Source organism: Podarcis tiliguerta, assembly GCF_965153285.1.
Source record: "Podarcis tiliguerta genome assembly, chromosome: 8".
Taxonomy (NCBI): Eukaryota; Metazoa; Chordata; class Lepidosauria; order Squamata; family Lacertidae; genus Podarcis; species Podarcis tiliguerta.
Window position 1 is genome coordinate 66357740 of NC_139541.1, and position 25367 is coordinate 66383106.

Consider the following 25367-nt stretch of genomic DNA (forward strand, 5'->3'; position numbering starts at 1 on the left):
TGGGACGTTGCATTCTAGGAAAAAAGCTTACTGAAGGAGGAGCCACAGAGTGAGAAGAGATGGGTGTTTTCTGTGAAATGTGACCCTTCTTTATTGACTTCATAAAAGAAGGTCAGCTGTCATATGACACTCTCCAAATACGACTGAGTCGCTGTGGAGGGACACAGTCATATAAAGCCTAAGATGTACAGAGTTTTGGTAGGGCAGTTATAACTGTGATGTCTCTTCTCAATTCCTGCAGGTTGTGCTTTAATTGAATGTGTTCCTGGTTATGTGTGTATGTTTTTAAAGGTATACAGTGGTACCTCGGGTTACAGACGCTTCAGGTTACAGACTCTGCTAACCCAGAAATAGTACCTCAGGTTAAGAACTTTGCTTCAAGATGAGAACAGAAATCGCAGCAGTGCGGCTGCAGCGGGAGGCCCCATTAGCTAAAGTGGTACCTCAGGTTAAGAACAGTTTCAGGTTAAGAACAGACCTCCAGAACGAATTAAGTTCTTAATCCGAGGTACCACTGTATTTTAAAAGGCAGTTGTGGGGAAAAGAATCAAGGCCATTTTGAATGCCAGAACTGAAGGAGCCAAATAAATATTAAATGGAAGAGCTCCACAACTGCAGGGTCACTACTAAGAAGACCCGTCTCTTGTGCTCACCAATAGATTTTGTCAGTAAGAGGACATGGATTAGCTGAGACACAGGTCTTGGATTACGGGCAGGGTTGTATGGTTGGTCCTTGAGGTAACCCAGTTCCAAATTGCTAAGGGCTTTAAAGGTGAACCCCACTGCTTGGAATCAAGCTCAGAAGTGAACTGCTGGTTAATGCAAGTGACAGAAAAATTGTGTTGCACGCCCATAATTTCTGTCTCTCATTAGCGTCCTAGCAGCTGCACTTTGCTCCAGATGTTTCCATCCTGGCTTAATGTTGGAGCAAAACAAACGCTGCTTAAGAGGACTTTCTAGGACGACTCTGTTTTAAAAAGGTCTTTTCTCCTCTTCTCAACTCCAGGTTTTGGTTCTTCAAATTCCTGATACTAATTGGAATTACAGTGGGGGCCTTCTATATTCCTGATGGACCGTTCACATCTGGTAAACAAAACCTTGAATTTGCATTCCTGACTTGCAAAGGGGCTGTGATGTACAGTAGCTTTTGTGTGTGTGCTGCTCTACATAAGGTGGGGTTGGATACTTTCTGTCCTGTGAAAGCTAAGAAGAAGGTTAGTCAGAGCCATTCTTTGCCCCGTTCCCCTCATACATCAGTGCCTCAGGGTGGGAAGTAGTAGCTGTACCGTCTCTACTGGGTGGCTTTGAGCCATCCACCATTTTAATTTCTACCAGGCAATGCTACATCTGGGGCATTGTGGGTAATTAAAATGGCAGGCAGCTCGCAAGCTCAGCTGCCTGGTGCAAGTTGCTCAGAGCTGTGTCAAAGGTGAGTCTTGCTGAGTCTTTAGAAGCAGTGTGAATAGAAGGGAACAGATGCTTTCGATTCTTGGTTTTTTAAAGCACTCTCTCTAATCCTCTTTAGCTTCTGAGCTTTCAGCAATGAATCCTGCAATATTATTATTGTTTTCTTCCACGAACCACCTGGGGTAGCGATGCTCTTATTGCCAACAGTGGGTTGTACTCAATATTAATTTGGCTCAGAGCAGACACATTAAAATCAATGGATGCAGCTAACAAGCTCTTTGGTTTTAATGGGTCTACTCTTATAGGATTAATGGTGGATACTGGGAGGAGTCCTTTGCTGGATCCCAAATGACACACACCTGGTACACAAGAGTATTCACAGTCTCCATTTCCTTCTGAGTAGTAAACAACTGTGGAAGAACTGATTCCTTGCTTCCTCTTCATGATTGACTGCACTCTTATAATAGCAGCTAGAAGGGCTTGAGGGATTCTAGGGTGGATCATCCACCTCAGTTAAGATGGCATACGAAGCTGTGGATCAGGAAAATCAGGATTTGAATCTCACTTCTGGCCTTAGGCAAGGTTCTATCTTGTTCTGTCTGTCTGTCTCTCTCAGATGAGACTGGGACCCAGCACAAATAGGTCTCTCAGCCTTTCCCCTAATTCTTCACCAAGGCTTTATCCATTACGAAACATCCTTTTCTGATTCTGTAAGATCACCATAAGAGCCTTGCTGGATGTAGCCAAGGGCCTATTTCATCCAGCACCTTGTTCTTACAGTTTTGAGCTATTTTTAAGGAAATTCACCAAAATCTACACTTCTGACATAGGAATCCCAGCTGTGTCCAGGAAATTACGGACGTATGGGAACCCTAATACAATTTTTACATCCCCAAAGGTTACCTGTTTAAAACTTCATATTGACAACTTGTGGATAATAAGCAATAACCCAAATTTCCTTCTTTCTCTCTCTCTCTCTCTCTCCCCCCCCCCCCCGCTTTATACTTTTCCTCTCTCAAATAAGTTTGGTTCTACTTTGGTGTAGTCGGCTCTTTCCTCTTCATCCTCATCCAGCTTATCCTCTTGATTGACTTTGCACATTCCTGGAGTCAGATTTGGCTGCACAATGCGGATAATGGCAACTCGAAATGCTGGTATGCAGGTCAGTATGGAACACTTATTTACATGTGTGTAAAATTGATGTGCTCTGTGTGTGGGTTCAGACAAGCGGGTTCCTTGGTGGGCATGAAGGGGAGCATCTGAGAAGATTGTGGTGCCCACGAGTACCACCACTGAAGGCACCAAGAACAGACAGTTGCTGGGTTCTCCACCCCCACACCTTTGTGTTAAATTTATATGTTGGGTCTCTCCTATTTCATATTTTCCTAATGATGTCATCACGCTGCAGTTTGTGTAGACACTGACAGATGGCGCTGTGAACTACAGCATGATAGCAGACTGGGTTCTCAGAGCTCCTGGACCACCGCAGCAGTGTTAGAGGGCAAGGAGGAGGGAACTGGGAGTGGGCAAGCTGAGATTTGGTCTGAGAGGAGGGGTGAATTTGGCAAGGGTTGGTGAGTGAAGTATGCAGGGGTCGAACCCCTAGTATGTATATTTTTCTATTAGTGCTGTATTTTTCTGCTCTCTTAGCTACTCCAAGAACATAACTATATGTCAAACAGTGTGTATTGGTTCTTATTAGTCTCTGTGAATCCTCCTCTTTCAATAATTTCTTTTAGTTATAATCAAACTTAGTGGGAATAATAATAATGATAATATATTATTTATACCCCGCCCATCTGGCTGGTTTTACCCAGCCACTCTGGGCGGCTTGCAACAGAATATTAAAATACAATAGTCTATTAAACATTAAAAGCTTCCCTAAACAGGGCTGCCTTCAGGTGTCTTCTAAAAGTCTGGTAGTTGTTTTTCTCTTTGACATCTGGTGGGAGGGCGTTCCATAGGGCGGGTGCCACTACCGAGAAGGCCCTGTAACTTGGCTTCTTGCAGGGAGGGAACCGCCAGAAGGCCCTTGGCACTGGACCTTGGTGTCCAGGCAGAACGATGGGGGTGGAGATGCTCCTTCAGGTATACTGGACCGAGGGTATAATCAGACCCACCAAGAACCCCTCCCAAACATGTTGAGTGTAACAAGATCCTGTCCTGATTCTGTTTTTCCCTCCTTCATTTTGTTATCCCTCCCCTCACTTTTTTAAAACTAAAAAGCAATGCACAGACTGTCCTACTGCAAACAGATAAGCTCCCACTCCATTCCATTGCATGGGGAGAGACTTTGGATCAGGGCAAGGAACCAGCATGGTTTTGTTTTAAAATCTGGTTCCTCTGAGCATCTGGGAAGTATCCCTCTTACTGCAGGGACGGGGAATCTGTTGCCCTCAAGATGCCATTGGGCTGCAGCTCCTACCATCACTGACCATTGGCAACCCTGTCTGAGGCTGATGGGAGTTGGGAGTCTGGTGCAATCTGGAGGATTGTGCATGACTGCTACACCTGTCCATATGCCCACTTACTTGGAAACACCCATTGAACTCATTGAACTTAATTCTGAGCAGACGTGCGTTTGATGGTGCCATTAGTATTGGCTCAAAGAGAACTTGCAAAAACAGCAGACACAATGGAGAAAAGTTCTGGGAAATGAAAGGATTGGATGGTGCAGGTCAATTCTGTGTCCAGGGCAGCTGTCTACCAGCTCCATCTGGTAGGCAGGCTGAGACCCTACCTGCCCACAGACTGTCTCGCCAGAGTGGTGATTGCTCTGGTTATCTCTCGCTTGGACTACTGCAATGCGCTCTATGTGGGGCTACCTTTGAAGGTGACCAAGAAACTACAACTAATCCAGAATGCAGCAGCTAGACTGGTGACTGGGAGCGGTCACTGAGACCATATAACACTGGTCTTGAAAGACCTACACTGGCTCCCAGTACATTTCCAAGCACAATTCAAAGTGTTGGTGCTGACCTTTAAAGCCCTAAATGGCCTCGGCCAAGTATACCTGAAGGAGCATCTCCACCCCCATCGTTCAGCCTGGACACTGAAGTCCATCTCCGAGGGCCTTCTGACGGTTTCCTCACTGCGAGAAGTGAGGTCAGGAGAACCAGGCAGAGGGTCTTTTCAGTAGTGGCACCTGCCCTGTGGAACACTCTTGCATCAGATGTCAAGGAAATAAACAACTATCTGACTTTTAGAAAGCATCTGAAGGCAGCCCTGTTTAGGGACATTTTTAATGTTTGGTGTTTTATTGTGTTTTTAATATTCTGTTGGGAGCAGCCCAGGGTGGCTGCGGAAACCCAGCCAGATGGGAAATAAATAAATAAATATTTTCAAATGTGGAGGGTGGGATTTGTGGCCTTCCAAATGTGGTTGGACTACAACTTCCCCATTATTCTGGACCATCAGCCATGCTACAGCTGCAGCTGATAGATGTTCTAGTCCAACAGTGGGTGGAAGTCCACTTTCCTCCTGGCTTACTGGCGAGCTGTGTATCAACATCTCCCCCGCTTTCTTTTCTCAGCCCTCTTCATCTTCACGTTCCTCTTCTACGCTGTCTCCATCGCTGCGGTGGTGCTGCTCTATGTGTATTACACAAAGGCAGACGGTTGTACAGAAAACAAGGCGCTCATCAGCCTTAACCTCATCTTCTGTGTGATTGTGTCCGTGGTTTCCATCCTGCCCAAGGTCCAGGTAAGATGCTGCACTGAGAATCCAAGGCTGCTCACTGGTGAAATTTGTGGAGCTCTCCCAGGTCCTGGTCTGGCATTCTAACCATGACGCCACACTTCCTGACATTCTATTAACTTGGGCACCTTTGGAGCAAAGCTCACACTAGGTGGCTTGTGTATCAGAAAGATGCAACACAATGTCTTGAAGGCCTAAGTCAGGCATTCCCAAACTCCGCCCTTCAGATGTTTTGGGACTACAATTCCCATCATCCCTGACCACTGGTCCTATTAGCTAGGGATGATGGGAGTTGTAGTCCCAAAACACATCTGGAGGGTCGAGTTTGGGGATGTCTGGCCTAAGTAGACATGACTTGAGATGTGTCTCTGCATTTGAAACACACTCTCTCTCCCCCACCCCATCCCCCCCCCCCTCTCTCTCACACACACACACACACAGAGAGAGAGAGAGAGAGAGAGAGAGGGGGTATCAACTGGGGTGTGCACATACTGCTAATTAAAACGATCAGAACAGTCATGGACAGGGAATTTAACCTTTTCTTCCCCTACCGAAGTCCTGAGGCTCTGCTTCACCCTGCCCAAAAAGCTAGTATTTAAAATACACACACACACTTGGGTGCTAGGGGACGAAAGAATTAAGTTATGTTTTTCTCTTTATATTTTTAAAAGCCCTAGCTTGATGCAGTTTTATTTTAAAGACCACAACAGCTCCCCTGTGTGTTAAATGCAAAGAAGCATTTAACACCGTGCCTTGTTCAGCCCTGATTTTGCACCAAATATTCTTCGGTACTTTAAACAGGTGCTGTTCCTCTTCCTCTACAGGATGCCCAGCCTCACTCAGGGCTGCTGCAAGCCTCCATCATTACACTCTATACTATGTTCATCACCTGGTCAGCCTTGGCAAATGTCCCAAGTAAGTAGCATTTTCCCAACAATGAACTTATTTCATTTACTTTTATTCTTAATACTGTGTATCCTTTATTTTGTTTTTGTTTGCTTTTGGTTTTCTTTAAAGAAAAAAACCATTGGGAGGAAAAGATCCAAAAGGGTTTACAAGCAAATGAAAACCATAGTAAAACAGAGTTCGCAGAGAAAAATGAAAATGCCATATAAGAGTCTTCCCCAACCTACTCTTGCTGGACTACAATTCCCATCATCACTGGTTATTTTGATCAGGGCTGATGGAAGTTGTAGTCCAATAATATAAGGAAAACACCAAATAGGGAAAGCCGCTATAAGAAGACAGTTCTAAATTCAGTGGAAGGCTTGGACTTTTTTTTAAAAAAGCCCTAAGACTAATTGAACTAAGTTCTAGGCACAATCTCCAATTAAGGAGCCACCACTGAAAAGGCTCTTTCCTTTTCAGCCTAATCTTTAAGCATGCCTGTGGTTGTGTACACACCACTGTAAATGTGCACGTGGGTAACACAGAACTGATTTTCCTGTGTGCACTTCCGTGCATATTTGTGTGCAAGCTTGCACTTACTTCTTCATGCAGTGCATCGTTAAACTATGGAACTCGCTCCTGAAGGAGGTGGTCTTAGTCACCAACTGAGATGGCTTTAAAAGATGATTGGGCAAATTCATGCAGGAGAGGGCTACAGATGGCTACTAGCCATGATGACTATGCTCTGCCTCCACAGTTGGAGGCAGTCATGCTTCTAAATCCTGCTTTCTGGAAACCACAGGAGGGGAGACTGCTCTTGTGGTCAGATCCTGCTTGCATGTTTCCCATTAGGGTATCTGGCTGTCCACTATGAGAACAGGATTCTGGCTGGCCTGACCCAGCAGGCTCTTCTCATGTGCTCAATAAACACACAAGACGTAACCGGCTGTACTTTTGAATAAATAAGGTATACTATCCATTGTATCAAATTGTAGATTTCAACGGAAGTTCCACTGAATCCTTTCACAGAGTCCAAGACAAGGATTTCCTAGGATGGCGAAACAAGGCTAATATTCTGGAAATCCTTGTTTGAGACTATGTGAAAGGATTCTGTGGAACTGTAACAACCCTTCATGTGGATTATTGGACTCTAAGAACAGACAGGTGGAATAGATACTTATACATGTATGGACCTGTTGCATGAACTGACTAGAGAATGAACTGATCCACTGGGTCTTCTGCTTTTTTCGTTGCACTTTAGGAGACTTCTGTTGAAATCTACAATTTGATACAATGAATAGTATGCCTTATTTACTCAAAAGTACAGCTGGTTACGTCGTGTCTTTATTGAGTATGTTTCACGTAACCATAGGTTGTTTCTTCTTCTTCTTTTTCTTCTTCTTCTTCTTCTTCTTCTTCTTCTTCTTCTTCTTCTTCTTCTTCATGTGCTGACATGAGTACAGTGGTACCTTGGTTTGCAACCATAATCCGTTCTGGAGGTGTGTTTGTAAACCAAAACAGGTTGTAACCCAAGGTGTGCTTTCGCCAGTGGGGCCTCCAAAAAGAATTTGTTCGTAATCCAAAAAAATGGGTTGTAATCCAAAAAAATGGGTTGTAATCCAAAAAAAGGTTGCAAACCAGGACACGCACTTCCGGGTTTGACATGTTTGTAATCCAAAACGTATGCAAACCAAGGTACCACTGTATCCCAGTGTTTACATTCCACACCAGTGGCTGGTGCTTGAAAGGATGTATTTGTACTCTGTACCCCTCAATTAATATATCCCTATCCTCCCTGGTCTAAGTTTTCTAAATAAAGCCACACTGACTGAGTTAACTATTGTGGCACTATTCTTGGGGGAAGTGTCCACTTACATGCTTGTTTCCTTGCTGTTTTCTCCCCATGTGCAGAAATTGGATGACTGTGTCTGCAAGTCTGGGACCAGTATCCCCCTTTCCCCTCCTTAAAAGGAGGCTTTGGCAAAAGCAATGAGACAGACTTCAACCCAGTATCATGAGAGAAAAAACCCCGGAGAGGATTCCAAGTTTGATCTCATTCACTGTGTGCATGTTATGGAACTGATGCCAGTGTGTCTCCGTGTCACGATGACATTTCTATCATTTACCCCTCCCTGTTCAAACTTAGGATTTTGTTCCCTCTTTTTCCCGGAGACATATTGATCTTGGCTTGAAAGACATGCCCTCTTGTTGTAGCTCAGCCTGTTGTTTGTATTGTCATGTGGGAGAACAGGGCAATGACTTGTTTCTACAGCAGCCCACAGAATCTGTCTTCGCAGGTTCTTGGTTTGATGAGAAGTCTCATCTCTGCAGACCTGACAGCACAGAATACTTCCCCAGAAAGGATATGTGATTTATTTTCAGGGGGGTGAGAAGTTCTGAGTGTGCTTTTCCTGTGTGCAGGGTGTCTGGAAGGAAGTTGATCTGGCATTCAGCAATGTCTGCAAAGCTCAAGGTTCCCCACACCTGTTTGAGATGTTTGTCCATTTTTAATTTGCAGACAAATACTGCAACCCGACTCTTCTGATTCGAATGGAGGGCAATGGCACCAGCACCCTTCCTGCTGGTGGACAACCAACTCAGTGGTGGGATGCTCCGAGCATTGTGGGGTTGGTCATCTTCATCCTCTGCACATTCTTCATAAGGTAGGAATCCATATTCATTTAGACACCAAACTCATCTAACTTATTAGGTGTCTTGAAGGCCATGTTCTGCCCCAGGGCCTAAGGTTCTCCAGCTCTGCCATAGGCCTCCTGGTATAGAGAATAGAGAGTTAGATGGTTCAAAGGACTGATTTTAATATGAGGCATCTTAATACATGAGCAGTGGAGAATTATGATGCTGTTGGAGCTTTTGCTTTGTTTTCAAATACAGTGGTAACTTGGTTCTCAAACTTAATCTGTTCCGGAAGTCCGTTTCAGAACTGGAGCGTTCCAAAACCAAGGCACACTTCCCCATAGAAAGTAATGCAAAATGCATTAATCCATTCCAGACTTTTAAAAACAACCCCTAAAACAGCAATTTAACATGAATTTTACTTTCTAACGAGACCATTGATCCATAAAGTGAAAGCAAGTATCAATGTACTGTACTACAAAATAAATAAGACAGTATTCTAGATGTTAAAAATTAAAATTAATTTATTTTCTTACCTGCACTGATGATAGTCATTGTTTGGATGGAGGGCTTTTATCCATTTCCGCAGTCACACAATCAATCTATCAGTAGCTGAATTGGGTTCCACACCATCACAAAAACAAAATTACCAAAAAAGCCTCAAGAACAAAAATGCAAAATAAATAGAAAGTGCCAAACTTAATTCATTCTGGAAGTTCATTTGACTTCCAAAATGTTCAAAAACCAAGGCACAGCTTCTGATTGGTGCAGGTGCCCCTGAAATAACAGCCGACGGCCGCATTGGGTGTTCAGCTTCTGAAAAACGTCTGAAAACTGGAACACTTACTTCTGGGCTTCTGGTGTTTGAGAACAAAGACGTTTGAGAACCAAGGTATCACTGTAGAACATAAGTGGAGAAAAAGAGTAAGAATGTCTGCCAAGCACTTTATTTGCTGCCCCACAGTAGACAGCTAGATAGGCACCTGTAATGTCTGTGGCAGAGTCATTCCTTGACCAAGAACAGGATTCTAAGCTGCTGTGATTTAAACATAGACTACTCCACCCCAGGGCTTACAAAGTATTGCAGAAGGAAGACCACTCTATATAGCTGTGAGCGAGGAAAGTACTCTAGAATGAGCATCTGTGTCTGACAAACATAGCCTCAGCTTGCATCCTTATTTCTAAGAGACCCAGGCTTCTGAACCCTTCAGACCTTGCACATCAGCCTGTCTGAGCCTATTCTACTTTAAGTATATTCTGCCTAAAGGAGAGCACCCAGAACTGGTCGCTTGCTGATCTCGCACATGATAGACTCAAAGTACATTGAGCTTATGTTAGCTTCCAGTCTCCCCCTGCTGGCAATGAGTAGTAGATCCCTTCCCCTGTTAACTGAAGAAAAGCTGTGTGCACAGCTGTCTATAAACATAACATTATACAGTCATACCTTGGGTTACAGATGCTTCAGGTTGTGTTTTTTTGGGTTACGAACCCACCAAAACCTGGAAGTACCGGAATGGGTTACTTCCGGATTTCAGTGGTCGCGCATGTGCAGAAGTGCTAAATCGCGCTTTGCGCATGTGCAGAAGCACCGAATCGCAACCCACATGTGTGCAGATGCACCGCTGTGGCTTGCGGCCACTGCGGGTTGTGAACGTGCATCCCGCATGGATCATGTTTGCAACCCGAACGTCCATATATATATGTATTCAGGCACATAGTGGTGTATGCATATGCACTCAAAACAGCACCGAAAACATAGCGAGGGACGAAGGGGCATGCAACTGACGTTCTTCTCCTTGCTTTGCCTACAGCATCCGCTCCTCGGACCACGTCGAAGTGAACAGGATGATGCTGACGGAGGAGAGCCCAGCTATGATTGAAGGGGGCAATGCTGGCTTTGAAGGCGACGCGCGCCGGGCTTATGACAACGAAGAGGATGGAGTGACGTACAACTACACTTTTTTCCACATCTGCCTCTTCCTGGCTTCCCTCTACATCATGATGACGCTCACAAACTGGTACAGGTGTGTGCAACTGTCGCTCCCGTGCAGGAGGAGGGAGCAGAATTGTTCTCTGTTTGCTGCCGATGGCAGGAGCAGAGCCTGGTGGGTGGAAATCTGCAGGAAAGCAGACTTTGGGGAAACGTTGAAAGAAAATAGCATTGCACATTGTTTAGTGTGGAACTTTGTAATTCCCTGCCTGTTTATTTCGGGCTGATGCCTTCACTGTACTCTTTTTAACACCTGCTGAAAGCGCTTTTGTTTAGACCAGCCTACCCAGGTGCTTAGAAAGTCGACGTGAGTTTTAATTTGTTTTCGCTTTTAATTTTTTCAGCGTCTTAGCATGATAGCTGTCAGTTCTTCTTGTTTATAATTTGATTGTTTTATCTTTTAGGTAAACCACTTTGAGATTTGTTGTTTTTTTTCAATCAGGCAGTGTATAAATTTGATAAAAAATATAATAAATAATAAAATAGGGGCGTGCATGTCCACCTCTAATCCAGGCCCAATGTGGCACTTCAGATCTGTTCTAATTTGGGGGTTGACCAAACCTTGATCTGGGCACCAAATCGATGTTGAACCAACTCCAAGGTTTTATTAGGGTTTTAAACTGGGGCAACCCAGAGCTTTCTCCACCTGATCTGGCTGAAACTGATTCATTTCAATATCTGGGTTTCTGTTGGATCGGTTGGACAGCCCCAGAAAATGAGAAACAGGGAGCAGATTGTTTAGAGAGGTGGCGGGCTCTCCTTTGCTGGAGGTCCTTAGCAGAGGCTGGATGGCCATCATGTCAGGGATGCCTCAGTTTCAAGATCTGCATTGTAAATCTTACATTGAGGCCTAGAATGCTTCCAATGACGCTTCCATGTTAATTCTCTGGTCTGGTTCCTTCCCTGTTGAGATTACTCAGATGCACGGAAGGTGAGGCTGCATTCTGAAGACACTTTGGAAATGCAGGATGTGGCTGGCTGGGTGTTTGCCAGCCTGTGCACATTTTGCTGGCATAGTTTTTATTTTATTTTTTCATTTCATGTATTTATAGCCTACCTTTCTCCCAAGTTGGGATTCAAGGCAAGCTTGCAACATTTTAAAAATATGATTATAAAATGCAAAGGAAGGAAAACAGGCTAGTTTTCAGAATAGTTAAATTGCAAGGAAACACATTAAAATACCAGTTGCCCCCATAGCAGCCTGGGGGTCAGCTTCATTTCCACCCAGTTGCCAAAGGCCTATCTAATTAAGAAGCAAAATTTCAGCAGGGCACCCCTAAAGTAAAAGAGAGAGAGAGAAATGAACACACACACAGGTAGAACAGATAGAATTTCCTAGGCTTATGGAGTATATAGAAATTGGTCTCCTCTTCTTCTGAGAGTTCTAGTATCCTACTTTGCCCACTACTGTTGCCTAGGTAACAAGGATGGAGCATCAGTTCTCCAAGATCAAGCACTTTTTTTTTGGTGAGAAGAAAGGAGAGAGTGACCTCCATGAAGTCTAGAGGAGCAGATAGGAAGAGTTGCCTATGCATGTGCTCCAGGGAGAGGCCATTGTGAAACAGTCTCCCCCCCCCCCCCGCTCGCTGCAGAATCCCTGCTTGGAGTTTTCAAACTCTGCCTTGCTTGACTGTAAACCCATATATACCTGGCGCCCCTCCCATCCCCAGCTGTGAGCACCTGACTATTTATAGCCCATGACTCACTGCCATCGCACCAGGCGTGACCTGTACTCCTGCCAGTGTGTTCTGCAGTGCCTTCGCTCTGAACATTTCGTTGTCTCAGTGAGATTGGCGGCACGGTGGAAGCCGATCTGTGACAGCAGACGTCTCTCCTGAAACCCCCCTCCTTCCGCCCTCTCCAGTGCTCAGTTTCTGAATGAAAACTGACTCGAGAGGGTTTTTTCCGGGATCATTTGCAAGGACAGGCGTAAGAAGCAACTGCAACCATGAGGCAGCAAGCAAAGCACGAAGACACAGCTTGCCACAAGTGCTTTGTGGGGGAAAGAAGGGGCTCTTGGCTCTCCTCTAACGGATAAAAGGCAGAAGAAAGTAGATAGATAGATAGATAGATAGATAGATAGATAGATAGATAATTTATTATGGTCAGAGACCTGTTTATAAAACACACTTGGGGGTACAATCCCAGAAGGAAAACCAACAATTAAAACAATGTACAACAATAATTTTAAAATCTATAAATGCGATAAGCGTATAGACACTTAAAACTTTAAGATAAGCTATCGCAGAGAGATGGAACCGAGTTTGGGGATTTTCTTAACGAACTAGTTTGGGTCAGGGGATGGTCTGCGCCTACAGATCTGTACACAGAATCTGGCGACCATCCGGGTTGTCTTATGATCTTTGCCTAACAGGAAAAGGTTGAATTTTTGCTTTTCCGGGAGGTCAGCGAGCCTCACCAGTAGGGGATCAATGGTCTTACTACGTGCCTCTCCATAAAAGGGACATCTAAAGAACAAGTGTTTTGGGCTTCCTATATCCCCCAATGAACAGGTGCAAAGTCTCTGAGCATATGGGACTTTTTAAAAGGCTCCTTCCAGGACCGGCGAGGGCAGCAGTAGAAAGTACTTCTTCACACACTTAAACTGTGCAACTCCCATAGGAGGCAGTGTTGGCCACCAACTCAGATGGCTTTAAAAGGAGGGCTGGGCAGATTCATGGAGGAGAAAGCTATCAATTGCTATTATGCATGTTTGGAGGCAGTCATATTTCTGAATCCTGGTTTCTGGGAACCACAGGAGGGGAGGGTTGCTCTGGTCCTGCTCACAGGTTTACCATGGGCAGCCACTGTGGGAACAGGATGCCGGACTAGATGGGCCATTGGCCTGATCCAGCAGCCTGCTGTTCTGTATTTATGTTAATTCTAAAGGCCTGAACTAAATTGTCATCTTAAGGGCCTAGTATGTACCGTATTTTTCGCTCTATAGGGCACACCGGCCCATAGGGCGCACCTAGTTTTCTTGGGGGGGGAAATAAAGGGGGGGGGGAATTATGGATCCATCCCGCTGGCTGTCTTGGCTTCCTTTTTAGCCTTCGCTCCTGGAGTCTGCTGCTATCCGCAAGCCTTCTGAGCCCGGCGGGAACTCCCACCGGGCTCCAAAGGCTGGCGGATAGCTGCCCAAAGCCCGGGGTGTGCAGCGCTGTGCTCCCCGGGCTCCAGGATGCAGGCTGCCATCCGCAAGCCTTGGGAGCCCAGCAGGAACTCCTACCATGCTCCGAAGGCTTGCGGATAGCTTCCTGAAGCCTGGAGAGCTAGAGGGGTCGGTGCGCACCGACCCCTCTTGCTCTCCAGGCTTCAGCGAAAGCCTGCATTCGCTCCATAGGACGCACACACATTTCCCCTTCATTTTTGGAGGGGAGAAAGTGCGTCCTATAGAGCGAAAAATACGGTAATGTTACCGGAGGCAGAGGAGGCAAAAGTTGTCCGGAAGATAAAGAACAATTTGGTTTTTGTATCCCTTCTTAAATAGGTCAACGGTGCAGTTCGGCATTAGGAGTTGTCTGATGGATCTGGGCTTTCTGCAAACCTGCTGTTGTGTTCTTTGCATTTGGGGGACTTGTAAACAGTATTGCATCAGCTCCCTATCTAGATAGCAGCTGCAGTCCAGCTGTGCACAGATGCTGCCTTAATTTTTTCTTTTAAAAAAATGTTCAACCATGCACAGGAAGAATACAAGAATAATCTGAGCTATCCACGATGGGCTTTGTTCAGGAGGAGCGGGGCAGGATGTACAGCCTGCTGAAGGCCACATCGCTCACTGTCCCAAGTGTGTAGAAATCAGGGGTTGCCAGTGTTTTGGAGCCCGTGCTCACGTTTGCAAACTGGAGAAAGCATCATGGCCATTGCTGAAGCCTGCGCACACAAACCTTCTTCCCTGCCAGCAAAAGTGTTTGCTTTTCTTCAAGGGGGTGTCTGAGAGACCGAGAAACAGATCTTTTTTGAACATGCAGCTGGGGAGCTGAGGGCTGTGTCCAAGGAACTGCCGACACATTGCTCTTCTGAGCGCTTTCATTTGCAATGTGTGCCTGAACACTTGGAAGCGGAAACTGTGTAGATACCTCTTGGAGATCCAGCGAGAAGATCCAGGGTTCCAATCCCCACTCCACTGTAAAACCCACTGCATGACATTGGGTCACTCATTCTCTTTGACTAGCCTACCTAGTGCGGTGTAGTGGTTAAGAGCGGTAGTCTTGTAATCTGGGGAACCGGGTTCGCGTCTCCGCTCCTCCACATGCAGCTGCTGGGTGACCTTGGGCTAGTCACACTTCTTTGAAGTCTCTCAGCCTCACTCACCTCACAGAGTGTTTGTTGTGGGGGTGGAAGGGAAAGGAGAATGTTAGCCGCTTTGAGACTCCTGAAGGGGAGTGAAAGGCGGGATATCAAATCCAAACTCTTCTTCTTCTTCTACCTCACAGGGTTGTTGTGAGGACCCAGTTACTGGGTCAGTGTGGTGTAGTGGTTAAGAGCGGTAGTCACGTAATCTGGGTAACCGGGTTCGCGTCTCCGCTCCTCCACATGCAGCTGCTGGGTGACCTTGGGCCAGTCACAGTCTCTCAGCCCCACTCACCTCACAGAGTGTTTGTTGTGGGGGAGGAAGGGAAAGGAGAATGTTAGCCGCTTTGAGACTCCTGAAAGGGAGTGAAAGGCGGGATATCAAATCCAAACTCTTCTTCTTCTTCTTCTACTGGGAGGGCAGGGAAACCCATGATGTATATCTGCACTTGAGATGGGACATTGTTGGCAAGTGATGGCAAGGCTGATGCAGGGTGCAATATTTTTCAATCTTATCTTAATCCAGAGACTTGATTTGTGTCTTGTGTTCTTTCCTCAGACCTGAAGCAAACAACCTGGTGCTGACCAGCCCTTGGACTGCAGTCTGGGTGAAGATTTCTTCAAGCTGGGCTGGGCTTCTCCTGTACGTCTGGACTTTGGTAGCCCCCATTGTGCTTCCAGATCGCGACTTCAGCTGAAAGCTGTCTGTAGTGCCACACCGTTTGTGCTATGCAAAGAAGAAGTGTGTGTTGCTATGATGAAGGGGTTAACAAAGGAGACTCTTCGTTCCTTTACTTGAAATGTGGGCTCTGGTCCGAATGGGCACCGAAACTGTCCACGCAATCCCTTTTTGCTCTTTCAGCATCTAAGCAGATCTGCCACACTTGTGCCTTCGCCTGTTTCTTTTTCTCAAAGAATATGTTAAACAAAGGAAATGGGTCCACTTGTGTGTGATACTTGACACATATGTCATTATGGTTTTCTTTGCTGGGGGAGGGGGCAGTACAGATTAGGTTGCTGCTGCTCATGATGACCTCTAAGCATGTTGCAAAAGGCCCTAAAGGATGGCCAACCAGTTATTTTTCTAAAGAATGCTCAGCATGAGAATAACTTTGAATGTCTCTGTTTAAAGGAACCCTTTTGCCAATTTGCCTTATTGCAAGAATACCTCTTTGTTTTGGATAAATTTGTTTATTTTGATATGCAACTTTGTGTAACTTGGGAGTTTTCAATAAATGAGCAGACTTGAGCATAAAATATACCAGCGCTGGAATTCTGCCAATGAGACTTGATACCACCTATTCCCACGGAAGGAGTAGGATTTGTTGTTTAGTCGTTTAGTTGTGTCTGACTCTTTGTGACCCAGAGCACGCCAGGCACTCCTGTCTTCCACTGCCTCCCGCAGTTTGTTCAAACTCATTTTGGTAGTTTCAAGAACACTGTCCAACCATCTCATCCTCTGTCATCCCCTTCTCCTTGTGTCCTCAATCTTTCCCAACATCAGGGTCTTTTCCAGGGAGTCTTCTTAAAAAGTAAAGCTGACATTTCATTGATGTAGATTGAATTGTTAGGGTTTGGCTCTTACACACAATGGCTGTGGTTGGGATTGGAGGAGAGGTTCTATTGAGTATTCCATGTGTGAGACATTTTGCAAAATGGTGGGCATCAATAGTCCAAACTTGGTAGCAAGAGGTTGAAGGAACATTTGTTTGCTCTTGACTAGAGGGCTTGCAATAATAATAATAATAATAATAATAATAATAATAATAATAATAATAATAATAATAATATACTTTATTTCTTACCCACCCTCCTCAGCCAAAGCCGGGCTCAGAACAGCTAACAACAGTAAAAATAGCACAATTTACATAAAATCACAGTCAATTAACTGAAATACATTCTAAAATCAGTTCAGAATCAAATTAATGGCAATGATGAAAGAATCCACATTTCATTTCAGTCATCTTTAAATTGACTCCAAATCACAGCAAAAACAAACAAAAAACAACAACCCTATGCAGGATTTTGAGAGACCCACGAGCGCATCTTACCTCCCTGCATTGTTATTGACTTCTCATTCATCACTTTATACAAAAATGATCTTTGAAAGCATCATCATCATTATTAATGTTGGTGTCATCTATTGTAGCTCAACCACATAAAATACAAAATGGCTAAGAAATAAATCAGTTAACACCAGATAACAAAGAGGAGAAAATTCAATAAACTTCTTAAAAGTGCTTATACAACAATATTAAAAGCTCCCAATAGCTTTTGATAGGCTTATCCTCTACCACAAACTTGTCCAATTCCTCTATTAAAGGCATCTAGGCATGTGACCTTGTGGCAAAGGCAGCCAATTAATTACGTCTTTGTGTGGTGAAGGACACCAGAAGCTCATAGTAACGGGGCTGGATGAGACCTATAACCTGCTGAGACCATCCCTTGCCTTGATGCAAGAAGCCCATGGCTGTCCAGTCTTTGCTTGAAGACCAGGAGATGCTCTCACTCCCATTAGAACACACCTGGGCAGCATCTGGGTCTCATTTGGCCTTGGAGACCTTCAGCACAGCCTGTACAGGTGCCCAAGCCACCAGAGTTTGTGGCATTGCTTCTCAGTTCATGCTCCTACAAGCCAATAGACTACCACAGGGCCAGGAACTTCATGGCTGGGGGCTGCATGTGGACATCTGAATCTCTTTCTTTCTGACCCTTGGAACTCTGCCCAGGCCACGCACCTCACTTTCTTATCCCAAGTGTGTTTGCCTGACTGGAATTTGTCCTTGAACACTGATAATACTTTTTGCCTGTGGTCCCATTCACCAGTAGCATGTGGGTCTCAGAAAGGGTACCCAGAAAGCAATGCTGAAAAATGTTCCCCACTGATTGGTTTGTTGAACTGAGCCAATTACTGACCATTGCTTGAGAAACTGGCTTTGTTTCTGCAAAGCAGGTTGGAGATTACGATTTGGCTGTAACACTAAACTGTGGTTAATCTAAAACATAAGTGGAAGCTTCTGATCATGCCAGGGCTGCGTCAAAACTTGTCACTTCATGCTAAACCGTGGTTTAGTGCTGTGTGCACAAATTTGGCCTGATATCTTTTGCTATAACAATGGACATTTGATGTATCATGGTTTTAGGGTTACATTGGGTTTCCCTGATTTCAGACTCCACCTCCTTGTCAGTGCCCATAACCAATGCCCAAAATGGATTTGAATTTTTCAAAGGCCATAGTTATTAGAAGGCAGATTTGAGCTACAGCTGTGCAAGAAAGGCTGCTATCACTCTCATGAACACTAGAGGGTAGCACCAGCCTAGGACAAGGAATTGTGGTATGTTTTGCTAAAAGTGTGCTAAAAACACAGGGCAACTGAGGTCCTTTTTGCATAGCAGTCAAAGTAGCTTTCTATACTGGGGAAGGAACCAATTTTGCAAGATATTAACTTGCTGGATAGTTCAGAACAGTCTCAGCCCGCCTGATTTCTCTGAAGGTTCAAAAGGAGGGCGTGAGGTGCTTGCCCACTCTAGATGTTCAATCTCCATGTATGCAAAAAGCATCTAGACAGCAAATAGATGTTGATAGACCTGCCCATCATAACTCTCTCTTTCTGTAGACCTCTTGTTTGGCCTTACGACTCTTTCCTTTCTGCTGGTGTGGCCAGGTGTGACTTGCAATCTGCTAAGTTGCAGGCAGCCCACGGCTCTATGTGTTGTCCCAGCCTGGCTGCAAGCACAGGATGTGATCGGTCGATCTCTTGGGCCACCCCCTCAGCTCTAAATTCAGTGGTACCTCTCTAAAGCACCACTGCCACTCAGATGCAGGCAACTTCCTGCTTGAAGCTGATTCCTCTGCTCTGCTCTCATCACATGACGTGGTGAGCATGACCTGTCCTGTCCGTCTCTCCTAGGCGGCGATGCCGCTTAAGAGAATTAAAAGGCTTCCAGTGCAATTGTTTATTGAGCAGCATGTATCGACGTGCCCCTTCTGATGTGGTCACTGGACAAAGTAAGAAGCCGATTAGTGCCTTTCCAATAATCTCAAGGAGGCAGACTCAGTGACATCATTGGTATTGGCCACTAATGGGATTTTAAAGCAATGCACACACTTTTAAAAATATTAATATTTTTAATAGCCGCCCAGAATGGCTGGGGAAACCCAGCCAGATGGGCGGGGTAGAAATTAATAATAATAGTAATAATATTTATTATTTAAACAATTCCATTGGAAGAAGAGATCCGTAGAGGTCAGGCCCACAGCTCAGTAGTAGAGCACCTCCTTTGCATGCAAAAGTCACTGGGTTCGATTCTTGGCATCTCCAGGTAAGGCCGGGAGCATCTCCTACCTCAAACCCTGGAGAACCATGAAATGTTAATAATAATAATAATAATAATAATAATAATAATAATAATAATAATAATAATAATAATGTTTCTTTTATACCCTGCCCTCCCTGGCCAGAGCCAGGCTAAGGGCGGCTAACACCAATAAAATTACAATAAAGAAGAAGAAGAAGAAGAGTTTGGATTTGATATCCCGCCTTTCACTCCCTTTAAGGAGTCTCAAAGCGGCTAACATTCTCCTTTCCCTTCCTCCCCCACAACAAACACTCTGTGAGGTGAGTGGGGCTGAGAGACTTCAAAGAAGTGTAACTGGCCCAAGGTCACCCAGCAGCTGCATGTGGAGGAGCGGAGACGCGAACCCGGTTCCCCAGATTACGAGACTACCGCTCTTAACCACTACACCACACTGGCTCTCCATAATGGGGAGGAAACAAACCAAAAACCAGAAAAACCAGTTTATGAAAATACGGGTTAAAATACAATTTAAAATGCAGCCTCATTTTAATAGTAGCAACAACACTGCACATTTCCATGTACATAGCAGTTTTGAAAAACACAAAGAAAACACGAGAGCATGAGAAGATTCTGGCCTGACTGCACTAGCTGCCAATTAGCTCCCAGGCCCAATTCAAAGTGCTGGTTTTGCCCTATAAAGCCTTCAATGGCTCAAGGACCGCTTCTCCCCCATATAAACCAACCCAGACTCTTGTGTTCCTCATCTGAGGCCTTTCATCGTGTGCCTCTTTCACATGAGGTCTGGACAGTGGCAAGACGCGAATGGGCCTTTTCTGCAGTGGCTCCCCATTTGTGGAATGCTCTCCCTGGGGAGGCTCACATGGCGCCTTCCTTATGACTCTTTAGCCACCGGGTAAAAACGTTCCTCTTCACCAAGGCCTTTGGCTGATTAATATTCCACAGCCGTTTAAATGTGTTTGTGGGAGAAGGAGGGGCTATTGCTTTGCAGATGTTTCTTGTAGTTGTCTGTGGATTTATCTCGCATTTTATCTTGCGAACCATCCTGAGTTTTCTTGATGAAGGGTGGTTTATAACTCTAACAAACAAACAAAAACAAGAGCCTGCTGGATCAGGCCAATGGGCCCATCCAACCCAGCATCCTGTTCTCACAGTGGCCAACCAGATGCCTTTGGGAGGCAAGCAGGACCGAGCCACAAAAGCACTCTCCTCTCATGTGATTTCCAGGAACTGATATTTGGAATTATTTACAATGAACCCACTGAAGGCACCTGTTTCATTCTACCTAATGACAGGGCCAGTGTGTGTGTGTGTGTGTGTGTGTGTGTGTACACACAGTGGTACCTCGGGTTAAGAACTTAATTTGTTCTGGAGGTCCGTTCTTAACCTGAAACTGTTCTTAACCTGAAGCATCACTTTAGCTAATGGGGCCTCCTGCTGCCACCGCGCCGCCGGAGCACAATATCTGTTCTCATCCTGAAGCAAAGTTCTTAACTCAAGGTACTATCTCTAGGTTAGCGGAGTCTATAACCTGAAGCGTCTGTAACCCGAGGTACCACTGTATTTCTGTGGGCTAAGCCATGATTAGGGCTGGCCCAAGATGTTTTGGCATCTGAGGCGAACCACAAAATGGCGGACCACCAGGAAAGAAGAGTTGAGTGAAGATCTACATCAGGAACAAGGTGGGTATAAAGATCTACATTGGGAAGCAAAGTTCTTAACCTGAAGCACTATTTCTGGGTTAGCGTAGTCTGCAACCTGAAGCATCTGTAACCTGAAGCGTCTGTAACCTGAGTACCTCTCTCTCTCTCTCTCTCTCTCTCTCTCTCTCTCTCTCTCTCTCTCCCTCTCAATTTGTTAGTGTGTTCATGCTGTTTCTTAGTGCGAGGCTGGGCATCGTTTTGTAATGTTGTTACGGCTTATGGCAGAAACAAATAAAGTCATATGATTATCCCTGCTCCAAGTTACTCTTCTGAAAGGATTCAGTTGGGACCTGGAGCAATGCTTATGAGACTGCAGCCTGTTTTGCTGGGCGCATCAAATTTGTTAATTAATTAAGCCAGAATTATGTTCCTAATCCAATTGGTGGCATAAGTGAAGAACAATCTATTATGTGTGGTCCCCCCCCCTTCTTTTCCTACTCAGAGACCCAGGCAGGCAGTTCTTTATTAGCTTACTGATGTCAGTAAAAATTGGTTTTGAAAGGATGGGCAATAATGAGCATCTTTCTTTGACAAATGCAGATAGACACTAAATAGATGATGGCATACAATGAATAGATAGGGGTCTGTTCCAGCCACTGCATGCAACCTTGAAAAACTTTCTGATGACTCCAGTGGGCTTAATGGTTTCCTAAGTGTTTTCTGCTTTCAAGAACCCCTTGTCTTAGAAACAGGAGTAATTGAAATGTTGTCCATGCTTGTTTGGCAGGAGCAAAGTATACAGAGCCAGGCAGGTCAAATGGAGGACATCAGTGGTGACCTTTGAGTTGGTGTGGCTGTCGTTTTTAAACGCCTGCATTCCCTACACTAGGAGTTGTGCATCACTTATTTGGGGAGGGAGAGAGAGAGAGAGAGAGAGAGAGAGAGAGAGAGAGAGAGAGAATGAATTAAAACATGTGCAGAGAGCCTTGGTCTCAAGAGAGAAAGTTCGGTGCATTAGGGGGTAGAAGGAGCTGATTCCATGCAACTACAGTGGTACCTCGGGTTACATATGCTGTAGGTCACATACACTTCAGGTTATAGACTCTGTTAACCCAGAAATATTTCCTCAGGTTAAGAACTTTGCTTCAGGATGAGAACAGAAATCATGCTCTGGTGGCGCGGCAGCAGCAGGAGGTCCCATTAGCTAAATTGGTGCTTCAGTTAAGAACAGTTTCAGGTTAAGAACGGACCTCCAGAACGAATTAAGTACTTAACCCGAGGTTCCACTGTATATTATGTCACAATGAGTCAGATCATGGGACTGTTGCTCCCTTTAATAGCAAACTCAGCTGGTAAGTGCCAACAGGATTGCAGAGCCACAATGGGCTGGCTGAGAAGCAAGAGGAGAAGTACGGGTATGTTTGGGAGGATCACGAGGTTACAAAGGGATTTTGAGGAGGAAAAAGAACATCTCCAGAACGGCTCAGTGAGCACTGAGCATGCTCAGTGGCTACGAATACTGAGTGTCTGTTGCAAGGAGGAAATGGAAAAGCAGGGCGAGATGGAATGGAATGGAGTTTCCTAGAAGAGAACATGGCTGGCTGGAACGATAGACAGGAGCATTCCACATCACAACATTTTGTTGCAGATGTTACTTCTTTAGGTGAAGACTCTGTTTGGCAGCAGTCGATTCTCCTAAGTCTTGGGCAGAGTCTCTTTCTCATCCTCTTCAACCTGAGATCCTTCATCTGGAGAACCTGTGGGTCAAAACTGGGATCTTCTGCAAGCAAAGCAGGTGCTATACTTCCCTCCACAAACCCCATATTCCGCTGGAGGCAGGAGCAGTCCAGCCGTGAGGCAACTACTGAAGGCGACAAGATCCAAGGGGCAACAGATCTCAATGTAGTTCTTGTTCCTGATGTACATCTTTACTCACAACCTTTCCTTGGGTTTGCCTTCGGTGTCAAAATGTCTTGGGTCTGCCCTGTCTGGAGGAGAAGCAGAATCGCTGGCCAAAGCATATCAGGGACATTCTGAGCCAAAGTGGCTGAATTCAGCTGCTTGCTGTTGTTGAGAATCACAATATCTGCCTGTAAATGGTAAAGATATTATTGAAGACTATTATCTAATGGACTGTATCCTCCCATTTTTCCTAGGAAATATCTTGTGTTGGCAATATATTGGAAATGAAACAGAAGAAGAATTCTGGAGCAGTCAACAAGTACTGTATTTATGCGTGTAAGCCAGTTAACAGCCACATTGAAAACAAAGTTAATCACTTTCAGAGCGTGCTGGCAGTGCACCCATGGATTTTATTTTATTTTTTAGACCACATGATGCTATTAGGATGATCGAATGAGCTTGACATATTGCATAATGCAGGGCACAGATCTTTATTTTCTTGTTGCAGTTGTCGTATGGAGCAGTCTGGTCCTATGCAAGTTGTTTATTAAGAAGTAAGTCACAGAGAGTTTAATGTTGCACCCAAGTAAGTCTGAAAAGGTTTGCAGCACAAAAGCAAATGCTTTTTTTTTAAAGATTAGCTGTGTTTATACATACTGAGATGAAATGGGGTTGGTTTGAGTGATCTCTTGGGGATTCCCCTCCCATGAAGCTAGTTATAAAAAGTGTTTTTTAAAGAGGTCAAACTGGTTAGATGAGCTTAACTGGGCAGATTCTTTGAAGGAAGGGTATTTACTGAACTTAAAAGATGGCCAAGTACAAGTGATTTGGTATCTTAGGAAACTGCCCAGAGATTGTGTGTGTGTGTGTGTGTGGGGTGTTATTTAATAAATGAATGGAGTTAATGGTTGGATATCCTTCTGGAAGGGGTGTGTCTTTCCCCCCCCTCACTCCCCTGGCTTGAAGCAATGTCCTCTAGGTCCCAGTGGGAAAGAGAATGGCAGACTGGCAGTGGTGGAACAGAGTCAGAAAGAGACCCAGAACTTGCTCTGTGAGAATGATTGGTGGCAGTTCCTTTTGGAATCAGAGGAGGAACAATATTTACCTCCAGCAAGATCCGCTGATAGAAGAACTCCCATGCAGTTTGGCCTCAGCCACCTTGAAAGTAATCAGAGTAAGTCTTAGGGCTCATCCAGACTTCCTTTTGTACAACATTTCTAGGCACAGATCCGTGCTTTAAAGCACCATTTTGAGTGCTTTTTTCTCTTTTTTTGCCCTGACACTTTCCCCGTGAAAACCAACTCTTTACCGCTTAATCAGAGCAAGCAGCAACCCGCAGAAGACCCACATTGCTGTTTGTTCTGAGCCAGTGTCTAAGAGTCTTCATGGGGAAAGCACTGGAGCAAAGGAAAAAAAGCTCTGCACTTTAAAGACAGACCTATGCCTAGAAAGTGTAGGGCAAAAGGTAAATGAGCCCCCACAAATAGAAAAGAAGAAGTCCTGGATGGATTAGGCCCACCTAGTTACCATCCACAGGTTCTTCATCCCTGGTGCAGAAAGACAGTACAGTACTCTGAACAAGGCCATTCCTTATTTCCTTGGAACACGTGTCTTCTCAAATTAATCTAATGATGTCTGTTTTCTTGGCTGCAGCAAGGAGTAGACAGATCCACATGTGCAAACCTCATGGACTGCTAAAACACTGCAAGGACACTTTGTTCCTGCCTAGCTGCTGGGCTCCTGCTACCTGCACGCATTGCAGCAACAGAGTCAAGCGAATTCGCACAGTCCCATAATTCTGCTGACAGCGTACAAAACATGCAGTAGGAATTAAGGCATCTTTGATCACACATCGAGAAATTAATTAGTAAGGATGTGGCTTTGTAATCCCAGAGCCCCAGCAAAGTAAGCGAAAGTTCCATGAATTTCAATATCTGAAAGGAGGATGCATACAGCTTAGGTGCCCGAGGATGATAAAAAGGTCCTTTAATCTTCTGTGCTAATGGATTTTGGAATGATGGGTGGTTGTTGAAAGCTGGGATGAGTTTGTAGTTCTGACACCTATGATACCTTTCAAGCGTTGAAACATTCATGGTCTCCAAAAAGGCAGCTCCATATCCCCCACTAGCCATCATGGTTAGGTTCTACCACTGAACACCAATGAATACCAGTGACTGGGAATCACAGGTGGGGAGAGTGCTGTTGTGCCCAGGCCCTGCTTCCAAGTTCCCCACAGGCATCTCTTTGGCCACTAAGAAGATGCTGGATTAGCTGGGCCTTTGGTCGGATCCAGCAGGGACACTCTTGGTTCTTATGATGCTGTCCATCCACCCAGACTCAAACAAGCGTAGATCATGTCATCAGCTCATAGGATCCAACTCCTAGGGGCAGAGGGGCCGCTGAAACCATGTAACACTACAGAAGTCCTGAAAGACATACCGGTACATTGGCTCCCAGTACGTTTCCGAGCACAATTCAAAGTGTTGGTGCTGACCTTTAAAGCCCTAAATGGCCTCAGCCCAGGATACCTGAAGGAGCATCTCCATCCCCATCATTCAGCCCAGACACTGAGGTCCAGCGCCAAGAGCCTTCTGGCG

General features: G+C 45.1%; 1 protein-coding gene across 1 annotated transcript in view; it reads left to right on the top strand.

Annotated features, from left to right (window-relative positions):
* The window catches only part of SERINC2 (serine incorporator 2), a 31276-nt gene extending 15109 nt beyond the window's left edge, over positions 1–16167 (top strand). Inside the window, exons 4-10 of the mRNA XM_083455597.1 lie at positions 1007–1086; positions 2432–2569; positions 4940–5109; positions 5928–6018; positions 8510–8654; positions 10437–10649; positions 15468–16167. Of these exons, the coding sequence (XP_083311723.1) occupies positions 1007–1086; positions 2432–2569; positions 4940–5109; positions 5928–6018; positions 8510–8654; positions 10437–10649; positions 15468–15606 (976 nt within the window). The 3' untranslated portion in view covers positions 15607–16167. The remainder of the gene's footprint in view (positions 1–1006; positions 1087–2431; positions 2570–4939; positions 5110–5927; positions 6019–8509; positions 8655–10436; positions 10650–15467) is intronic.
* Positions 16168–25367: the final 9200 nt, after the last annotated feature.